At 37.1% G+C, this 22,486-nt stretch overlaps 1 protein-coding gene across 2 annotated transcripts in view; it reads left to right on the top strand.

Moving 5' to 3' along the window:
* The window catches only part of CDC20B (cell division cycle 20B), a 42,793-nt gene that overhangs the window by 17,593 nt on the left and 2,714 nt on the right, over positions 1 to 22,486 (top strand). Inside the window, exons 3-11 of one of the 2 annotated variants that reach the window (XM_033109837.1) lie at positions 3,161 to 3,389; positions 5,793 to 5,923; positions 9,047 to 9,140; positions 13,189 to 13,305; positions 13,927 to 14,123; positions 15,220 to 15,314; positions 17,352 to 17,577; positions 19,560 to 19,685; positions 20,190 to 20,307. In XM_033109837.1, the coding sequence (XP_032965728.1) occupies positions 3,161 to 3,389; positions 5,793 to 5,923; positions 9,047 to 9,140; positions 13,189 to 13,305; positions 13,927 to 14,123; positions 15,220 to 15,314; positions 17,352 to 17,577; positions 19,560 to 19,685; positions 20,190 to 20,307 (1,333 nt within the window). The remainder of the gene's footprint in view (positions 1 to 3,160; positions 3,390 to 5,792; positions 5,924 to 9,046; positions 9,141 to 13,188; positions 13,306 to 13,926; positions 14,124 to 15,219; positions 15,315 to 17,351; positions 17,578 to 19,559; positions 19,686 to 20,189; positions 20,308 to 22,486) is intronic. The other variant, XM_033109838.1, reaches the window with a different exon arrangement.

Here is a 22,486-nt window from a genome sequence, read left to right as displayed (position 1 = left end):
TGGACCACGTTTCTCACTCAAGGCTTGCTTCTCTGGTCACCTTCCCTACTGTTCCCTTGTCTAGGCTTCTAAGTTTGAAGTGCTTGATTTACATTTTCAGGGTTCTGTCTTTCACTTTTCAGCTTCCCCTTTCTACTCAAAAATCAAGAACAATTTTAAAAAAAGGAGACCCCAAACAACACTGTTTACAATAACTGAGGCCTCAGGTTCCTGACCTCTCTCTTTCTGGGGAAGCTGTCCTCCTCCATGAAGTTTCTGGAGGAAAACACAGAGTAGCAATGATAAGAGAGAGCTCTCCTTTCCAGATGGAGTGACTGCAGGAGGAATGGGTGATCATGTTCACACACTTATTAAAACAAAACAAAACAAAACAAAACAATACACCCCAATACTACAGATAAGAAATGGGACCATATTGAAATACTCGTATATTACATTTTCACTTGGCAATATATTGTGAGCATTTTCATGTTTTATTGAATATTATCCTATGTTATCATTTTCTTTTTAGATATTTTTATTGAGGTAGAATTCACAGAAAATAAAATTAATCATTTTTTTTTTTAAGATTTTTTTATTGGGGAAGGGGAATAGGACTTTATTGGGGAACAGTGTGTACTTCCAGGACTTTCTTTTTTCCAAGTCAAGATGTTCTTTCAGTCTTAGTTGTGGAGGGCGCAGCTCAGCTCCAGGTCCAGTTGCCATTGCTAGTTGCAAGGGGCGCAGCCCACCATCCCTTGCGGGAGTTGAATCGGCAACCTTGTGGTTGAGAGGACGCGCTCCAACCAACTGAGCCATCCGGGAGCTCAGCGGCAGCTCAGCTCAAGGTGCCGGTGTTCAATCTTAGTTGCAGGGGGCAGAGCCCACCATCCCTTGCGGGACTCGAGGAATTGAACTGGCAACCTTGTGGTTGAGAGCCCACTGGCCCAAGTGGGAATCGAACCGGCAGCCTTCGGAGTTAGGAGCATGGAGCTCTAACAGCCTGAGCCACCGGGCCGGCCCAAAATTAACCATTTTAAAGTGAACAATTCAGTGGCATTAAATAGATTCATAATATTATGCAAGCACCACCTTTATGTAGTTCACCATCCCAAAAGAAAGCTTCATACCCTTTTAGCAGTTGCTAAACTGCCTCCTTCCCTCAACCCCTGGCAACCAGCGATCTGTGTTCTGTATCTATGGATTTACCTGTTCTGGATATTTCATATAATGGAATCATACAATATGGATTTTTTGTGTTTAGTTTTTCCTTAATATAAAGTTTTCGAGGTTTACCCACATTGTATCATGTTATCAGTACTCCATTCCTTTTTATAACTGAGAAACATTCCATTATATAATATATAATGAGGAAATATATAATATACAATATATAATATATAACGAAATACATATGTATATACCATTAAGTGGAATGGAATATATACCATTGCACACCTGTATTATCTATAATTTATTTATCCATTTATCTGTTGATGGACATTTGTGTTATTTCCACCTTCTGGCTATTGTGAATAGTGCTACTATGAACATTGGTGTATCTTTATTTTTTTAACGTGTTTTCATTTCTCTTGGGTATATACTTAGGAGGGGAATTGCTTGATCATATGGTAATTCTAGGTTTAAATTTTTGAGGAATTGCCAAACTGTTTTCCACAGCAGCTGCACCATTTTACATTCCCATTTAGCAATGTACAAAGGTTCCAATTCCCCCACATTCTCACCAACACTTGTTATTTATTAATAAGATAAAAGCCATCTCGAGGGTGGGGGGAGTGGTACTTGTGGTTTTGATTTGCATTTTCTTAATGGATATCATCATTTCTAATAGTTGCAGCGTATTCCTTTGATAGATATCGTGTAATTTATGTAGTTAATTCTCCATTGGAAAACTTGGAAAAGATGGAGTCCATCTTTTTGCCTCTATAAATAAATATACTGCAGTAACACTCTCCTGTTCTCAGTGGAGAGCAAGGACTGTGCAATCATACAGATGAGGTTAGGATGTATCACTCCACTTACTCACTGTGTGGTCTTAGGCAATTCCCTTAACCGCTAAATCTCAGTTTCTTCATTAATAAAATGGGAATAAATAACAGACCTGCTTCATGAGGTGTTTCCAAGGATTAAATATGAATATGTGTAAAACCCTTAACATACGGGCTTGTATGTAGTAAACACTCAATAGATGCAGAATGATTTTGCCCATTTCGCTCACATCTTTGATTTCATCCTTAAACTCTCAGAGGTGACATTGCTGGGTCAGTAAAGGTTATGTACATATTTGAAGGCTTTTGGCATACATTGCCAAATTGTCCTTTCCAGATACTAATTTACTCTCCACCAGCAGTGTATGCCAGTGTTTGTTTTTAGAACCTTCAACACCGGGGTTTGTGATTTAAAAAAAATCATTGCTAACATCTCATTATTGTTCTAAATTTGCATTTCTTTGACCTAAATTATTGTTCTAAATTTGCATTTCTTTGAGAACTAGTAAGGTTGATTAATTTGGAGCCATTTATGTATCTCTTTTGTGAATTGCTTTTTTATGTCCTATACTCATTTTTCTACTGGGCTGGTAAACTTGTCTAAATTGCTCTAAGAGCTCTTTATATCAACCAACATGCCTGCTATTTTGTTAAAAAATAATTTATTTCCAGGTTGTCACTTGCATTTTAATTTCATATTGCTACATGCATGGTTCACCACTAAATACCAAACCCCTGGTGTTTCTCAGAGGGGAAGGACAGATGTTGAGCAAGTTAGGCCTCATTTCACAACTGTGAAATGAAGGGGTTGGATTAGAAAATATCTGTTTATTTCCAGATTTGAAATTTTATGATTTTATATCTTGAGTGTTATATAGTGTTATTTCAACCTCATATCTTATATTGATATGTAATAGTAATAACTATAAACATAATTACTCCTTAAGTTCTAAGTGTGTGTGTGTGTGTGTGTATATATGTGTATATATATATATATATATATATATATATACATATATAGTAACATTCTCCCAGTTCACAAAAAGTAAAAAACTCATACATATATTTTATTTGTATTGTAATAGATGAGTCATTTATAATTCTCTTTAAAAATTTTTACTTCTGCATTATTGAGGTCATTATAAATTACAGTTCTTTTTGTTGTTAAACAGGTATTTGATGCAGTTAATACCACATATTCTAACTTTAAGAGCAACTTCACAAAGAGGGAGTCGGCTGAGGTTCCTGTTGCCAGTAGCCCAATTACCACAAGATGGCGACAAAGCCAAGCCAGGAAGTTGGCAGCCTCTTCCTTCAGGGAAGAGCATTCAACCACTGACCTCCTGGAAGCTTCTGGATCCATGATAAAAATAACTCCTGAGAAAGACACCTTGATTCTAGGTGAGGTAATAGAAATGCGACAGGCCAGTTTTGAAATGTTGAAAAGGATATATTCCTGATAGAATTGTTGTCTTATAGAAATATCTCGCGTCACATTTAGTCAACTGCTTTTCTCTTTTTCTTCCTCTGAGTAAGACATTTCCATGGTGTGTGTGTGGGGAATCAAACAAAAACAAAAGAAAGTACATTGTATTTTAAATATATTTCTGAGATTTGCATTAGCAAATGACTACCTTTAAAAAGATTGTAATTATGTAGGTATGTGTGTATATATGTATTAGTAGTCATATTTTGCAAAGCATAGAGTTTTAATGACTCTGGTAAGATTTCTGGTCTACAGCAGTCAGGAAAAGATATATCAGTAATACAATAATCAGGTATGAAACAAGAGAAGAAGAAAATGAGAGGAAAAGAAAGTAAAAAAAAAAGAAGAGGAGAAGTGGGTGTGTGTATGGGAGAGAGAGAGAGAGAGAGAGAGAGAGAGAGAGAGAGAGAGAGAGAGAGAGAGGAAAAGGGAAGAAAAGATGAGAGTGAGGCAGTTTGGTGGGCAGGGATCCAGGATCAATCTGTTGAACACTGAAGCACAAGCTCTCTTTCTAAAATAATATAATTCTAATTTGGGCATAACCTTTTTTGTTCCCATCCTTTAGAAACAAAACTTGCTACCTGTCATTTAGTGACTTAATTTCTCTTCTCACCTTTAAAAATCTTAGACAACAAAATTGTTTTATCAACATGCTTAAGACAAATGTTAACAGCAGTGCCAATTCTTTTCTCAATGACAATAAACACAATGAGGCATGGTAGTCCTGCAGATTGAAAGGCAGCCCAAGTCATTCTTGAACCAATGAAATTTCCATGTAACGGTGAGTATCAATACTGAAAGTAGCTGGTTGAAGCAGAAGGAGGTACACAGTTGTAAGAAAGATCATTGTTACGGCTATCATCTGAAAGAAATCTTTTGTGTCACATTATAATTGACGGATGGTTTCTATGCTGATAGTTTTAGAGAAATTTCTGGCTAAAATTAGGGTATCCCTTTTCCTTTCTAGGCCCTAAATTAATTTATTATTTAAAAAAAGACATTGCATGAGAAATTCAGAAATCTAAGAGACAAATTGTCAATCAAAAGTATTTTACAAGAAAGTCTATTTTATTTTCTAGTAAGCTAATACTGCATATTAATCAGATCCATTGATTTCTCCGTGCTTTGCTGGTGGGGTTTCCTTTTGTTTCAGAAGACTGATCACTGAAGATCCTCTCATCCTAAAAGGGATGTATACAAAGAGGTTCATTTATAGTCATTCTCTGTAGACAAAACCCAAGAGGTTCCTGCTTGTTAGCCTGGTGGACACGACCTCTCTGTTGATAACTGGGATGATTATCTTGTCATCATCTGGATTGCAAATTTTTCTTTCTCATTTGAAGTTCTGAGAGCTGGCTTCTCCTCTATACTTATCTATGCAAATAGCATATCAAAACAAGCATGCAAATTTCTTAGGACTGAGAACAAGATCTAAAAATTTGCAGAATGTTTTATGTTTTCAACCCCCCTTCTGCTGTGATGTAAACTATATTTCTTAGATTTGGGGATGCCCAGGACTCAAGGTGCTGGATTCTAGAAACATTATTAGTGACAATTTATCAAACCCAAGTGAAGAAGGGATTGCCACATGGCAAAAGGTCAAGATTTTCCAATGGTCCCTTGGCTCCTCTGCCGAACACATGATAATGGCCGGTAATTAGTTTTAGAGGATGACTCGACAAGATTTTCAGTGCAGTTAAAAGTCTGGTAAAGGGCTTTCTCAATCCCGAGAAGAGAATAGCTAGGAATAATAACGATGCAAATAACATTCACTCTTCTATTGTTTTAACTTAGAAAGTATTTTACTGATGTCATCGCAAACTACCCTTACAACACCTTTTTGCAATACGAAAACGGAGAGGCAAAGTGTTTTTGCGCATGATCATGTAGTGAATGTCAACGATTGGCAAAGCAGGATCCCATAGAGATTTCCTGGCACAATGATCACAGCCTGGGCTAACCAGACACCCTTTGCTCCATCAATTTAAACTACTGAACTGTTTGCATTCATTCTTCAAATGAGCAAATATGTTCTTTCCATACAGCGATAAAGCATTTTGGCTGCTGCTGCAGTTGGCATGTCCTCCTGGCTGTAGAGGCCACTGAGGCAGTGTTCACTTATGAACCTGGTATTCTGGATGAGATCCTGCATGGTCCCTCCCTCCCTCATCCTCTCTTTCTGGTTCACGGTTTTGGAGAGACAAGGGCCTGTGTCTTCACATTCTGTTCTACTGTGAAAGATGCCGTGGGTTGACCTCCAGTCAAAGTGATTATCTTGTTTTAAAAACCAAATTCAAAGGTAAGTGTTTTTCTTGCAGGATCCTACAAAGAATTACTGAAGACTCCCATCAAAGGAAATCTTGAAACAAATAGCTCGACTCTCCATTTTTGCCAGGCACCTCATGCACTGGATGGAGACCGGAAGGAAGACATTGCCTCAAAAAGCCAGGTAGGTAAGGAGAGAAAACTGGAAGATCTCCCATCTTGACAAGCTCAGACAACTGAGTCCCAAATGTGAGGAAAGAGCTGGCTTAGCTGCTTTTACGAATCAATAAGAAAGTGATGGGTTCCTGATAGAAAAAATGAGTGAGTGAAGCACATGAATAGAAGCACTTTGTAAATAAATAAAACATCTGACAAACACACAGGAAAGTGTTTAGTTAGAATCAATCAAAAAAGTGAAAATGAGAATAACCATAAAAAAGGTAAAGGTTAAAAATATGATAAAATTATACATACTGTGATATGCTTCCTATCAGTCAAAAGATCTCTTGTGCAATCATTTCCAGCTATTTAGTGACTTGGGCTGTCCTTTGGGGTCTCACAGGAGAACTTTAATTCTTCCTCTGTAAGATGGTCTTTTATATATTTCCCTTAATTCTTTTTTGCTGTTGTTTTTTGCTTCTTGACTAAGTTAATTTAGTTCTTTCAAGTATCTTATTTATAATGGTTTTAAAATCTTTGGAGTCTGCCCTAAATCCTTGGGGCACATTAACTGTCAGTACATGTTTTTAAGTTTATCCAATCCAGTGAAGAGCTTCTAAAGGAATCAGTGTTTCGTTTAGAAAGCTTTATGCTAGAAACTCATAAATTCTCGATTTAGGCAAAATTACTCTTTTAGTATGCTGCTGTGCTTGGCATATATGATCTTGCTAGAGGAACTATAAGAATTGTGAATGTGAAATTTAATTATTTGAACTCATATGCAATTGAAAGTAAATGTATTAGAGCAGGTGTTTTGCTGAATGCTTTATTGTTAGGTAAGGGTTTGGGGGTGCAGATGGCAAGGGAGTTAGTTCTACTGAGGTAATGAGGGGCTACCCTGACCAGGTTTTGAGCACCACTGTCCTTTTCACACTCTACTGCTGATTGGCGTTTCTACTGCCTTGACTTCAGGACTCCCTTTTCCTTCCCCTTATGCTGTCTGGTAACTGGTGGCAGCAAAGTTGGTGGCTATCTGTCAGGTCACAATGGTACCATCCGTATAGCAATTGTTATCCAGCCAGAACATCATCCCAGTGTCACTAAGAACCTGGGCAGGGGATAATGGAAACTGTTTTACTACTTTTTATGTAGAATATTAGTTGTCATGACTAGTTGGAAGTCAAACAGCATCAAGGGTGGTGCAGATACAAAGTGAGATCTTTCACCTTGACAATAAACATGTCTTTGTGTGATCCTCAGAGATCACTGGAGGGTGATTCCACAGGGATGGCCAGCATAGCTGTGGAGATGGTCAGAATTCTCATATCCAATCAACTCTAGGCCAAGTTACTTATTAAAGTGATAAGTAGACCTCGCTTAGGGAAGAGCCCCCCGGGTACATCAGGCAGAAGTACACCGTGTTTGGTTAGTGCCTTGGTCAGTTTTGGGGTAATTATGGGATTCTGAAGAAATGCATCTGTGAAGAGTTATGTTGAGCTATTACTGGCCAGTGGGCCATTTTTAGAAATGTTATTTTATACCAGTGGTTCTCAACTAGGAGTAATTTTGCTCCCCAGGGGCATTTGACAATCTTTGTAAACATTTTTGATTAGCACAGCCCAGAGACAGGGCATCTAGGAGACAGAGGCTAGGGATGCTGCTAAACGTCCTATAATGCACAGAAGAGCCCCACAATAACGAATTATCTGCCGCTAACTGCCAACAGTGCTGAGATTGGGAAACCCTGCTTTATTTATTTTTTTTTTTTAAGAGATTTTTTTTTTTAAATAAGATTTTATTGGGGAAGGGGAACAGGACTTTATTGGGGAACAGTGTGTACTTCTAGGCCTGTTTTCCAAGTCAAGGTGTTGTCCTTTCAATCTTAGTTGTGGAGGGTGCCATTTAGCTTCAAGTTGTTGTCCTTTCAGTCTTAGTTGTGTCGGGTGCAGCTCAGCTCCAGGTCCAGTTGACATTGCTAGTTGCAGGGGGCACAGCCCACCATCCCTTGTGGGAGTTGAACCGGCAACCTTGTGGTTGAGAGCCTACTGGCCCATGTGGGAATCGAACCGGCAGCCTTCGCAGTTAGGAGCATGGAGCTCTAACCACCTGAGCCACCGGGCAGGCCCGTCCCTGCTTTATTCTTAATTGTACTTTGAATACCTAAAAATCCATAATTGATTGACTGGCAATGCCTATTATGTGACATAATATCTGGGAAAAAACCCAAAATATCAAAATGATGCCTGTCGGAGAGACTTCTGTCTGAATTATGGTGATCCAGTGATTGTTATACATGTTAAGATTGAACATATTGTTGTGGAGAAGTAAAAAATGAATTTTCTCTGCTTCAACGATTCACCATTATGGGTGTAGAAAATTCCAATGAGTATTTTTCTTTACACTTATTACTAATTTTCCTATCTATTTTTGATCAAAGTTGGATGTAAGAATGTCAACTGTTTTTTATGTAGTAGCCCAAAGGGATAGCTATCAGATATTTGTGCTCATGGAAATTCAGCCAAGTTACTTAAGATCTCTTTGATTTGATGTTCCTATTTCTAATGGGTTAAGGTGATAATGGAAAGGGACCTTTAAGTGATTAGTTCAAACCCTACGTTTTTATAGATGGGGAAAACTGAGGCACAGAAAAAAAATCTCAGTAACAGATGGGGAACATCTCTGGGTTGAAAGCTGACAGGCATCCCACAAAAGAAATCTTTCTTTTGAAAAGTAACCTTAGTAATGCTCCACTTTATTATTTTGGGGAGATCTTTTAATTTTATAAAGTACTAGAAATATCATGACATTTCAGTTCTTGCAGGCTTTGATGATGTCACTGGCCTATGGTTGATTTGTAGGCTAAAATGATTTTTAGGCTAAAAGAATAAAAGAGGATTTTATTCTAGCTGAGTAATACCTGTCCTATGGAGTTGTTGGGGGAGATTAGAAATAATACATATATGTAAAATGCTTAGCACTGTGTTCGTTACACAGTGGTTAATTAGTAACAGCAATTATTGTGTGTTGGTTTGGTAATGTGGAATCTTTGAACGTCCTAGTGAATTATCAGTTTTAACTCTGTCACGAATCACATCTGAGATGTAAATGAATGTTTCTAAAGAAGTACTCTCTTTGTGTTTGTTTTCAGAAATGCCTAAACGAGCTATTTTCAACCCAGAAGGTGGCTCAGCAGGTTAATGGGAAAATGCAGCTCTGTGAGCAATCCCAGTGTGTTTGGAAAGGTATTGGCCAAAGATTTTCTGTTTGCCCTTCTTTCCTACCCTCCTCTCTCCCTACATCCTTCATTTCTTCCTTATCTTAAAATGTATCACTAATTGTGTTATTGGACTAAATAACATAATTGTAAAATTTAGATAATTCTTGTAATCCTCTGCCTTAACCAATCCCCACTTCCAAGTCCCATTTTCTAGAGGCAACCACCCTTAGCTCTTCTAGCTATTCCCCCAGCCTTTATATCTATTTTCTAAATAATATTTGTAAACTGCTGTTTCTTGCAATTTTAGATTTTTATCATGACTTTCTAGCATAGTACATAAGAACTTAGTTTTCCTGATTCGTTCACTTCCTTTGGTCTACTTACATCACACTTTGAAAAACTAATATTAGTCGTCACTGTTAACATTTTATTACTATACAACTATTATTCACTGCCAAGCCAACTAGTGTACCATAACTATGCCTCTTTTCTAGTGTAACTTTTTGTTTTTCCTGGCATTACAAGTTGCTTTATATTTCCATTTACTAGATATCTGTGCAACTATGATTGTTTCCCCGAAATGCTCCTATGTTTTGTTCCCAGCTATCAATTACATTTTCCATGCACCCACCCACATCAGGTCCAGTTTTCCTTGGTCACCTCCTGGCCAGAGCCTGCTGATCTGTTGGCCAGTTGCTCATTTATAATTCTGGGACTTCTCTTCTTCCATGCTAGACCCACTATTTCCTGGAAGTTATGTTGTGATATTTCTGAGTTTGCTGACCTAAAAAGGTCCTTATTCTAATCTTACATTTGATTCATAGTTTGACTGGCTCTAAATTCTAGTTTTACTCAGAATTTTGAAGGTATTGCTTCTATCATCTATCTATCTTTTGATATCTACCAATCGTGTTTCTATCACATTTTTTAGAGGAGTTTGGGTTCACAGCAAAATTGAGGGGAAAGTACAGAGGGTTCTCGTACATCTCCTGCCCCAACACATGCACAGCCTCCCCCACTGTCAACATCCCACACCAGTTACAATCGATGATCCCATATTGATATATCATTATTACCCCAAATCCATAGTTTACATTAGAATTCCGTCGTGGTGGTGTACATTCTATGGATTTTGACAAATGTATAATGACATGTATGCACCATTATACTTGCACTGGTCTAAAAATCCTTTGTACTTCACCTACTTATCCCTCCTTCCTCCTCTAACCCCTGGCAAACTTCTCACTCTCTCCATAGTTTTGTTTTTTTCTAGAATGTAATATCGTTGGAATCATATAGCATGTAACGTTTGTAGGTTGGCTTCTTTCACTTAATAATATGTATTTAAGTTTCCTCCATGCATGTCTTTTCATGGCTTGATAGCTCATTTCTTTTTAGCACTGAATAACATTCCATTATCTGGTTGTACCACAGTTTATCCATTCATCTATTCAAGGGCATCTTTATTGCTTCTACGTTGGCAATTATGAATAAAGATACTATAAACATTTGTGTGCAGGTTTTTGTGTGGGCATAAATTGTCAATGCATTAGGGTAAATACCAAGAAGTGCAATTGTTGGATTATATGATAAGAGCATATTTAGTTTTGTATGAAACCACCAAAATGTCTTCCAAAGTGGCTGTACTGTTTTGCATCCCCACCAGCAATGTGTGGGAATTCCTGTTGTTCCACGTCTTTATCAGCATTTGGTGGTGTTAGTGTTTTGGATTTTGGCTATTCTAATTGATGTGTAGTGATGTCTCATTGTTTTAACTTGCAATTCCCTAGTGACATATGATGTTGAGCATCTTTTCATATGCTTATTTGCCTGCTGTATATCATCTTTGGTGAATTGTCTAGATATTTAGCCCATTTTTAATCAGGTTGTTTTTCCATTGTTCAGTTTTAAGAGTTTTTTGTATATTTTAGATAACAGTCCTTTATCACATATGTCTTCTGCAAATGTTTTTTTCCCAGTCTGTGGCTTATTTTCTCATTTTCTTGACATTGTGTTTTGCAGAGCTGAAGTTTCTAATTTTCATGAAGTCTAGGTTATCAGTGATTTCTTTCATGGGTTGTGCCTTTGGTGTCCTATCTAAAAAGTTATTGCCAAACCTGAGGTCATGTAGATATTTCTCCTATGTTATTTTTTAGGAGTTTTATAGTTTTGTGTTTTACTTCTAGTCCATGATCCATTTTGAGTTAATTTTTGAGAAGTATATATGCTCTGTGTCTAGATTCATTTGTTTTTATATGCGGATGTCCAGTTGTTCCAGCACCACTTGTTGAAAAGACCAAATTTTCTCCATTGCTTTGCCTTTGTTCCTTTGTCAAAGATTGGTTGATTATATTTGTGGGTCTATTTCTGGGCTCTTTATTCTGTTCCATTGATCTATTTGTCAATTCTTTTGCCAATACCATGGTGTCTTGATAATTATAGCTTTTTAATTTTAATTTTTTATTATTATTAGTTTCAGGTGTACAAAACAATGTAATAGTTAGACATTTATACCCCGCACAAAGTGATAAACTTCTTCCCCGAATCTCCTACCCCTCTGATATTGCATCCAGTCGTTACATTTCCACTGTCTCTATTCTTTATGCTGTACTCCACTTCTTGTGAATATATATATATATATATATATATATATATATATATATATAATTATAGTTTACATTCATTATTATTCAGCTTCAGCTTCAGGTGTACAGCGCAGTAATCAGGCATCTGCACCTTCCCTGAAGTGGTCTCCCTAATAAGACATAACTATAGTTTTCAGTAAGTCTTAAAGTCAGATAGTGTTAGTCCTTAAACTTGGTTTTTCTCCTTTAATATTGTGTTGACTATTCTGGGACATCCCCCCCTACATATAAATTTTAGAATCAGTTTGTCAGTATCCACAAAATTACTTACTAGGATTACATCGAAGCTACAAATCAAGTTGGAAAGAACTGATATCTTAATAATATTGAATCTTCTTATCCATGAACATGGAATATCTCTCAATTTATTTAGATTTTCTTTGATTTCTTTAGTTACAGTTTGTAGTTTTCTTTATACAGATATCATACATGTTTTATTAGATTTATACCAAAATATTTCATTTTTGGGGGTATAAATGAGAACTTTTAAGATCTACCCTCTTAGCAAGTTTCTAATATGCAATACAGTGTTATTAACTATAGTCACATGCTGTATATTACATCCTTATGACCTTTTAATTTTATAACTGGAGGTTTGTACTTGATTTTTTAAAAACCTTTATTAACAGTGCTTGATAATTTCTTGTAACCTTGCAGTTCTGCCCACAACTGCAGGTTTTCATAGCTAACACTGAGGCTATGAACAATAACCTGGCTTCTTGGTATAACACTGTGAAGGTCTTATGCTTCTATCAGAAGTCACGTGGTCATAGAGACCACAGTCACCTGGGTGGGCTCAGTTCCTGTTGAACATGATGTTCTCAGTTTGATCGTAAGCCAAGTGGTTGGAGAGATGAAAAGATAGTGGCCTGTGGTTTAGACTTAGTGGGGTCTTTGATGAGAATTAAAACTGAGCACAAGATATGGTCCTGACCTCAGGTAGTCGTGGGTGAAACTAGCCAAGCATAACCCTATGTGCTCTGGTACAGAAACAGTGAGAAAAAGAGCCAAAGTCAATGAATCAACAAATATTTATTGACAAAGACTCAGAGGAGGGCTTAGGTCTACCAGGTAATTGTTGATGTGATAGACATAGGGATATACAAAATTTTCTTTGGTTTTAAAATCTCAAGTGACAGTATACATACGAATATTCAAAGCATGATATAGTGTCTCTGTGTGCGCCCCACAAGATCTGTCATTACATTTAGATCTGGCATGCACATGCTTTTATTAGACAATGCCACTGAATATTTTTTTAAAAAATAATTAAGTCCTTTTTGTTTTCTTTCCTCCCCCTGCAATTTGTAATTCATTTTTACCACGATGACCACTTTCTTTTTCACTTCCTTGTTTCTTATTACCTTCAAGTATAAATATTATGTTTCCAGGATCATAGAGATATATAGAACTGTTTGTTTCTTGTAGGCTGCAGAGATGGAGTCAGAGATGAATCCTTCCATGTTAAAAGGTTCAGTGATATAAACTATTCTATCCTCCAACCAGAGGTGAAGATTCATCTTTCTGGTCTTCGAAATGACTACTGTAAGTTATTGTTTATATCATGAATTGAAAAGTTGAAATGACAAAATATCTCCTGTGCTATGGCATAAACTTGAAATTTGATGCTGTGAGAACCAGAAGGGCCTTTGCCTCATGTCCAAATGGTGTAGCATCCAAATATGGTTAATATACTTTGCTTTTCCTTGTGCAGTGCTCATGTTCAGGAATGGGTATTGTTGGTGTTGGTAGGGCACACAAATAATATACATTTTGTTTTACTGTATTCGAATGAACTGTACAAATGGTGGCCTATTCTTATGCATATATTTTAAACATGAATAAAGCCGACCTGTCAAACAGCCCTGTTGGGTCGTATGTGTCTGCTTGTGATCTAGTTGGGAAGCCAGGACTCATCCACGTGGAACTGCTACCAACATGCCAGTGTAGAATATGAATAACGAGTTGTGGGGTACAATGAGCTTTAAGGCCTGTAAGTAATTCAGTGATCTTTGGAGTTTTCCAGAGAGACTTTTTCAGTTTTGAACTTCTAATGATCTGCTTGGATCCATGATTCTGTTTTCCAACTGACCTCTACCTGTAAATATTTGAAAATATTTTTACTTGGCTATCTAATCACCCTAATTTGAAATTCATTTTTTATAGATCTGAATATCCTAGACTGGAATTCTCAAGATCTTGTTGCTGTAGCCCTGGGATCTTCTGTATACATCTGGAATGGGGAAAACCACAATGGGATTGATAATATAGACTTAAGTCTCACTAGTAACTATGTATCTTCTGTGTCCTGGATAAAAGAGGGGAGCTGCCTGGCAGTTGGCACCAGCGAAGGAGAAGTACAAGTACTGGACAGCTTTTTCTTTCTCATAATGTGCTCTGTGTAATTGTTAGATAACTAAAATCAACTTTTAATCACAGGTTGATATAAAATAAAGAAACTATGTTAGTTGTGGTATTTGAAGCTATGGGGAGTCAGAGGATATACCACTCTGGTTCTTTTCTTAATGACGTTTAATGAGGACCCAGGGATACTCTGCTTAGTTTTTCCAAGCAATCTTTCTGTCATTTGTTTTCTTTCATTTGCCCCCATTTTTAAAGTCTTTTCTCTCAAACTAAAGTTGGGCTTGTAGAATTCCCAGTTTTAGGACATTGACGAGAAGAAGATAACCTCCCATTCTCCTTTCTCACCTCGAGCCATGACCCGAAGCAGAGTTATTTAAAATGAGTGAATTTTTTTCTGATAGGCTCTCTGAATTGGGGATTTACCAAGTTTCCATCAATCTGTTTAATTTCTCATGCACATTATTACTATTGCTTATTAGCAATAATAGAAACAATATTGCTCACATGTTTGATGGTTTTGGAGGGCCACGGATGGCTCTCACTGCTTTCTCACCTCGGCAGTGATACTAGATTTTATGAAGGCTATGCCATGATTTCTTCTTATGCCAAAATTCTCATTCTTCATGTGCGTCAGAATATCATTTGTAGCTGGCAGGAAAGAAGTTTCTTAGCAGTAAAGAAAATTCCTGTCTCTAGGAAGTGTCTAGGCACCCAAATTTTATTTGTTGGTAATGGTAGGTGCATTTCCAGGTTTGGAATTCCTGGAATTCCAAATTAGAAGGAACTAGTCATGTGATAGTGATTCTCAACCCTTGGCTACCTATTGAATTCACTCGGTGAACTTTACAATAAATGCCATATGCCCAGGCTCTACTCCTACCATTGAATCACAATTGATAGCATCCATAGCACTCTCCCTAGGTGATGCTAATATGCAGACAACATTGAGAACTGCTGACTAGGGTCGAAAGGTGTTGAGCTTTCACTTAGTACAAAAACTGACTATATCAACATTAATTGACTATCAGGCCCCTGAGAAGATAGTGGGCTGTGAAAATGTCAATGCTATGTAACTCTGCTTGTTCATTTTTTCAGTTATGGGATGTGGTAACTAAAAAGCAGCTGAGAAATATGCTTGGTCATTTGTCAGTGGTTGCGGCTCTGAGCTGGAATCACTGTATACTCAGCAGGTAAGAGGCATCTTATTGGAACCAATTATATTTGCATCCCCAATTGATTATGGAGGCTGAATGAATAGAACTATAAAATTTAAAACCAAAACCAAAGCCAAAATAAAATTGAACAGGACATTCGTTAGTATCAGATATGATCCTACCCTCTCAGGTGTTCAAGTCTTCTGGTGATGTAAGTGGTCCAGTGGCCATACTTACCGTGGTGGCTATGTGCTTACAGCATGTGCTAGTCCTGAATGTGAGGTTCATGCTTCACTAAATTGTTCAGATAAAATGTATAACTCTGTTTAAGTAAAGAGATTCTTTGCACTAGAAGTACCTATTAGAGGGATATTTTGTTGAAGTCAAGGCTTTATTACTATTGGTATCAATAATTTGGAATACGTTAAGCTTTCTGGGGCATAGACCCCAGAAGTTAGAGCTGGAAGGAACCTCATAGATTAACCAGGTCAGTGGTCCTCAAACTTGAGCATGCATCAGAATCACCTGGAGCGCTCCTTAAAACACAGATTGTTGCTCTCCAGTAATTTCGGATTCAGTAGGTCTGAAGGTGTGCTGATAATTTGTCTTTCTAATGTCCCAAATGATACTGATGCTACATCACTTTTGACAACTATTGATTTAGTCTAACTGCTTCTTTTTAACCAGAAAACTTAGGTGACCGGTCCCTGTGAACCTATATAATTGGTCTAAATATATATTGCTTTTAATAATAGCCATTCATCTTCATACTGTATTTCTTAAAGTAGATTTAAATTAAATAAATTCCAAAGCCTTGTACAATTTCTTTAAGTAGCTCAGCTATAAATTTGAAATATTCGTACCTTGTGATTGTAGGCTAAACTTAAAACCATTTAAGCAAAACGCCCTAGAAATGCCTAAATATTTTCCCTGAGAAGTTGTTGCAAGCAGGTTAGTTCTATCTCAGGTTCCTTTTACAGTCTGCATTGTTTAAGTTTAGTTTCATTATCAATGAGAAATATGAACAGATCCTTTCTTATAATAATAGCAGTTAACATTTTGATGCCAGGCACAGTGCTATGTACTCTATGTCCATGATCGTGTTTTGATTCCTGCAATAAAACTGTAAAGTGTTTTTTTTTTTATCCCCTCCCTAGTTTTTCTGATGAGTAAACTGAGATACTAGCCTGAGGTCATCTGGTTAATACAAAGGGAAGAATTAGGCTTTGAACCTAGGTGGTCTGGCTGCAGAACCCATATTGTTCATCAGAATGCTATTCAATGTTGTGCCTGTATAGTTTTTAAAAATATGATTCTGGACTTTTGAGAAATTTCAGGAAAAAATTATAGGCAGTAACTTACTTGCTCCTTGGAGGAAAATAAGATTAGTCCAGAAAGAGTGTATTAGTTTTTAAAGTGATAGGATCTTTATTATTGTTTGGATCCAAATCACCGAGAGTGAGTAGAGACATTATCCACTGATTTTTAATCATATTGCAGTTGGCTGGGACATTCAGATAGTTTTATACTCTTTTTAGAGTATTAGCATTAGCAAAATTAATAGTGAATCTATAAATTAAAAGAAAAAGAAAATAAATTTCTATGGTGATCCTTTTACTATAACATATATATATACTGTTTTACTATACCATATATAAATATATTAATATATACTAAAACCATTTCATTGAGATTATGTGAAATATTCTGAATTCCAGAAAAGTAATATTTCCTAGATCCAGCGCATAAATCTGGGAAAATCTGGTAACCTTGTAAATCTGTTTTCCATGGTTGTCTGCATCATATTAAAGCCATCAGAGAAATCTATCAAAGGATATCTTCTCAGTATTCCGATCTGAAACTCTGCCAGAAAAATCTATTTCATTGTTGAAAAGAATCACCCAGATAGAACAGTCCATCTTTATTAACCCAAGGAATGTCTACCTGGTTTTGAATCTGTCCTAAGAGGTCTTTCAATAGTTCAAATAATTCTTTCCTTCATGTTTTCAAATGCTGATGTAACAATAGGGCTCAAGTTTTCTGTCATAATTCTGCCCCTTTACCTCTGTGCAGTGGGTCAAGACTGGGCCATGTTTATCACCATGATGTGCGGGTAGCGCAGCATCACGTCGGAACACTTCCCCACAAGCAAGCTGTATGTGCTCTGAAGTGGTCACCAGATGGCAGGCTGCTTTCCAGTGGCTGTAGTGACGGACTGCTGACTATCTGGCCCCATGATCCAGGTGTGCATGCACAAAGTCAACCAATAAAAGTCATAGCCCAACCTACAGCAGTCAAGGTAAGAATTCTGGTAGTTTTCTAGGTGTCCTGTATCTCAGAGACCACTGGGCATCCTTCACACATGAAAACAAAGCCATTACACCAATGCTTTGAGATTTTTCTTCCCCTAGAATTTGTTTTGGATTTTGCCATCCCTCTCCTGAAAGACAACTCTATTTTTACTCCACATGTGTCATATTGTTTGGTTGTAAGTAACAGAAACCAAAGTCAAGTTTGAATATAAATAAAATGTAAATGTATTTTCTTATGTCATTGGGAAGTCCTGGGTACATACAGCTGTTTCAAATATTGGCTGGGTCTAGGGCCTTAAATAACGTCATTAGAGTCCTGTCTCTTTGGCTTTGGCTCTACTTGTCTCTGTTTAGTTTCATTCATCATTCACACTCCATTTTGTGGGCAAAATGGCTCTTGGCTGCTTCAGATTCAGATTCTCTCAGATGGAAGTTGGAGAAGAAACAATTGTTTCTTATAAGTCTGGTAGAGAAGTCCTAGGCAGGACTCTGGTCTGGCTTTGGTCATGTGCTCATCTCTCAATTGATAATTGCAGCCAGATAGGTGGGCACACTGACCAACCAGGCCTGGGTCACGAGCTCACATCCAAGTAAGGAGACCTGTTACTACAAGGAGGAAGGGTGCTACAGAGTAAACTCCACCATGCTCTGCATAATAATTTCTTATTTCTCTGTACTTAAAATTCTTATTTCTAGTAAAAAAAAAATCCATTCTTCTCTTTCTTTGGTGTCACAGATGTTCTCTCAAAGCCCATATTCAAAGGAAGGGAAATGAGATTCTATCTATTGATACAGGGAAATGGGCAAAGTTCTAGAATTGTGTGTGGGATTAGAGATTTAAATTTTAACTCTAAGAACCTTTAAATTAGGATGAAATTAGTGTCTTCATTTGACGTGGGTGTTGTAAAAAGTTACAACTATATGGAAAACTTCTGAAGCTTGCAATTTACTAAAAAATAATTTGTCAGAAACGAAAGACATATGCCAGAATATATTTATTATAGTATTCTTTACAAAAGCAAACAATAAAAACAAAACAAAAAATCTACCCTCTCCAAAAAATTCAACCCAACACAAAACAAACCAAATCAAATTAAAAAAAAACACCTGACTCCAGAATTAGAACAAAAATTTATTAGGGTATAATAACATGATGGAATATTATGGGATTATTAAAAATGATAATTATGAAAAATATGTTAAATATGGAAAACATTTATATAAATGAAAACAACAGAAAAATAAACTAGTTCATACATTATGTTTGATACTTTAAAAATACTTTTTTACATATGGAAGATAATATGCAAAAATGAGAATAGTTACCAGGATGATTGATAAGGATATATAAATATAACTAAAATATTTGTTAAAATGTTATTTAAAATTATTGTTACTAGTCATTTCAATTATCAATATAAATGTGTCATACTAAATCCTATTTTTCAGAATGAACTATAATAATTTATAAATATAAAAAGGCAACTTTATTTTCTGAAATGTATTAGGAGTTATAATGCATGAAATCTTTTGAGTTGTGAGCAATCAGGCATAACTCTCTTTTGTCTTCTCTTCTCTGACCTAGAACCTAAAGACATAGGTAGACAAACCAGAGAAAGGCTGCATTTCATAACCAGATTCTAGGGCACACGTGAACTACTCCAGCAGCAGATTTTTGCCCCATAAAATGTGTTAATGCAGTTTTCCAAACTTAACTATTGTGTGATTTTTTTATGTTGAAAATATTTACAATTGTTATCAAAATTTGAGGATGACACCTCATAGGTGATTTCTAGTTTCTGAGAAGTAATCTCTGGAGAGTGCAGTTGTTCCTGTCCTTGGATAAGAGGTCCAGGACAGCTGCTATGGGTGCAGACCTCTGAAATTTTTGCTTACCTGGGTGCATCACATTCATGAGTTAACCTTCTCCGAGGCTGACCTGTCTGTGTGATTATTTGGAACTTTAAAGGCCATGGATTGGTGTCCCTGGCAGGCTGGCGTCCTTGCTGTTGGAGGAGGAATGCAGGATGGACACTTACACATCTTGGACATAAATAGTGGTCAGAGCATCCAGACCCCAAGCACAAACTCACAGGTAAACGTCTCCTCTGGAAGTCACCTTCATTCTGATCTAGAATCTTGTGAAAATAATTTATGATAAAGCACAGGATGCAGGCACACCTCTCTGTACCTGCTGAATCCATAGGGATTTCAGTTGCTGAAAGTTTCGTTTTGTAAAACCTTCTTCTGCGAGTTGAAAATTAATTTAACATGTGCAGTTTTTTGTTTTTTTTTTTACACATGTCCCTTCTTTTTCAACATTGCTTTGATGGTGAAAGTTGATAGCAGTCTGTCTATTCCTAGACCATAATCATAGTCCACTTCAATTCATAGGTTCACTGCACCTAAGCCTATTTCTATATTTAGTCCATTGTTGCCTTGGGATAAACTTCCCTAGAACTAATGTAATCCTCTAACACCGTAATCCCAGCTAGACTGAAGGATGTATGTAGACAGAGTATTCTGCTTAGAATCAGTTTATATTCATAATAAATCAGAAACTGCCATAATTCTGTGTTTTTTTCGGTCACGATGACAGATTTGTTCACTAATCTGGCTACCTAAAACAAAGGAGATTGCAACTGGCCAGGGTGCGCCTAAGAATGATGTGACTGTATGGGCTTGTCCTGCTCTGGCCAGGTCAGGTGGATTTTTTGGTAAGTAAATGAGTGAGTAAAATGCCATATACCTATAGCCAAGTGAGCTGTCATTGGTGGGAAAAGCCCGGAGTGAAAGATTTTCTCTTTTGGGTTCTTTAAAATATGTATTTCATCCCAGGAAAGAGGCCTATACCCACAGCACTTCAGGGAGTGTGTAGATCAGTGTTTGCAAACTGGACTAGGATTGTTCATCACATATAATTGTCATATCTTCTCCTTTTGACCGACATGTATAGATGATGCAGTGATGATTGTGGACAGTTTTGAACTGTGTTTTTGAACTCTGTCGTTAGCATCATAACTTATCTTACCTTATTCTGAAGAAGGAAATGTGTGGGAGATGAAGAAATGTGAAAGGCTGAGACTTTGCTCTACATCATGGGGAGGCTGCTAAAGAGCATGAGGGTCTGGTGAGCCTCTGCCCTTTCAAGGCAAACTGCTGTTATTTCTCAGCGTAGTTTTACAAACTTTTATTGGGTACTTCTTGAGAGCAAGACCCTATAATGCGGACCATGACACAAGCCTCATCCTCAATGCCTCTTGGGTGTAACCTGGAGTGCTAATGGGGCCCCGGGGTGAGTAGGTATCTTCTACCCAACCCTGGGAAAAGGGGAGACAGAAGTGGTGGTTGATGAGGGAGCAGAGCACGGGCATCCAATCTCTTGCAGAGCTCTGATTACATATCCTATCTTCTTCTCTCCATTCAACCTTGTCTCCTGGTCAATCCCTGGAATTTGTTTATTAAGCTTCTGTTATGTGCCAGGCACTTTTTGGGGTGCTGGGGATACACAAATGCATAAGACAGACAATATCCTTGCCCTCATGGAGCCTACACTTTTGTGGGAGGACATAAGATGCAAACCAAATATATCCAATGTTAGGTAGTAATAATACCATGACTTTCTTTGGAGATTCTGAGAATGTTATTTGGCAACTACACAACTCCCTCAACAGAAAGACTTCCTGCTTCTGCTGTTCATCCTGGCTGGACCTCTGGTTAGCCTCAGAATGACCTTTATATCCTTCAGCTGTTATACTGTATGGTATGGTAAATAAAAAGTACAGGCAATTCTTGACAGAGCCACATCAGTGGGCAGGCATGCATGTAGGAGGAGCATGGATCGATCCTTTGCATATTTTAATCATAACTTATGCAATTCACTGGACATTTAGGTTAGACAAATATTTTAAACCAAGCCTTAAAACCTAAATCTTTACAAAATTACAATTCCAGCAGCTAGGTAAGTCCTTTAGCTAGGTGGGGGCATCTGATAGATACTTGAATTAATTTGCTGATGCTTGGAATAAAGAATGAACTTATCAGGTATATTTCCTTGTTTCTCTGGTCTTAATAAGCTGTAAGTTCTTTAATTTTAATGCCTTATAAATGCTTTTTTCTCATTGATATTAGACAGAATTCCAAAGGAACATTAACCATTTCTCCTTCTCCTAAAAAGTTGACGATTGGAGAAGATGTAGTTACTTTTGAATTTTTAGACACTAATTTTCATCTCTAACTTAGTTTCTTCTATCTACAGTATGTCCCAAAAGTGTTTAGCAGGATGGTTGCTATACAAACACTCATCATATGGTCAGATAAATTTGGAAATTCTGTGTTACACAGAATGGTTTTTCCTTCCTAAGGACATCTGAAAACCTTTGCCGTATTACTATATGTACTGTGAATCTCCAAGAGGAGGTTATAGCATTCAGTGTTTCCCAAATACATTTGGGAACTCTTTTGTATAAGATCATCTTGAGGTACTTGTTCCAGGAACACACTTCAGGGAGCGCTGCCATATGACATGGGACTACTAAAATATTTAACTTCCATGTGTTTTTCACTGTGAGTCACTGTTTCCATTGTGGGTCAAGACTGTCTTGACATAAACCCCGGTGACTGAAAGGTGGGTCTTTCAAACTGGGGGGGTCTGTGACCCATTGGATCATGGATGGAATGAGTCAAGATCAGCATTAAAAAAAATGAAATAGAATAGTATAGAATGGAAAAAATGACAAAGTACGTATTATTTTATGAAATTTTGTTATAGTTATCAGTGCATATACGTGCCTATTCATGGGGCCACTACATAAAATGTAGTTTTGACTGTAGGTTGTGGTAAAAAAGTTTGGAAAAAAGATATTCTAAATTATGGCCACAACTTTACTAAGTGTC

The sequence above is a fragment of the Rhinolophus ferrumequinum genome, chromosome 7 (assembly GCF_004115265.2).
Source record: "Rhinolophus ferrumequinum isolate MPI-CBG mRhiFer1 chromosome 7, mRhiFer1_v1.p, whole genome shotgun sequence".
Classification (NCBI taxonomy): Eukaryota; Metazoa; Chordata; class Mammalia; order Chiroptera; family Rhinolophidae; genus Rhinolophus; species Rhinolophus ferrumequinum.
This window is presented reverse-complemented; position numbering and strand designations above follow the sequence as displayed.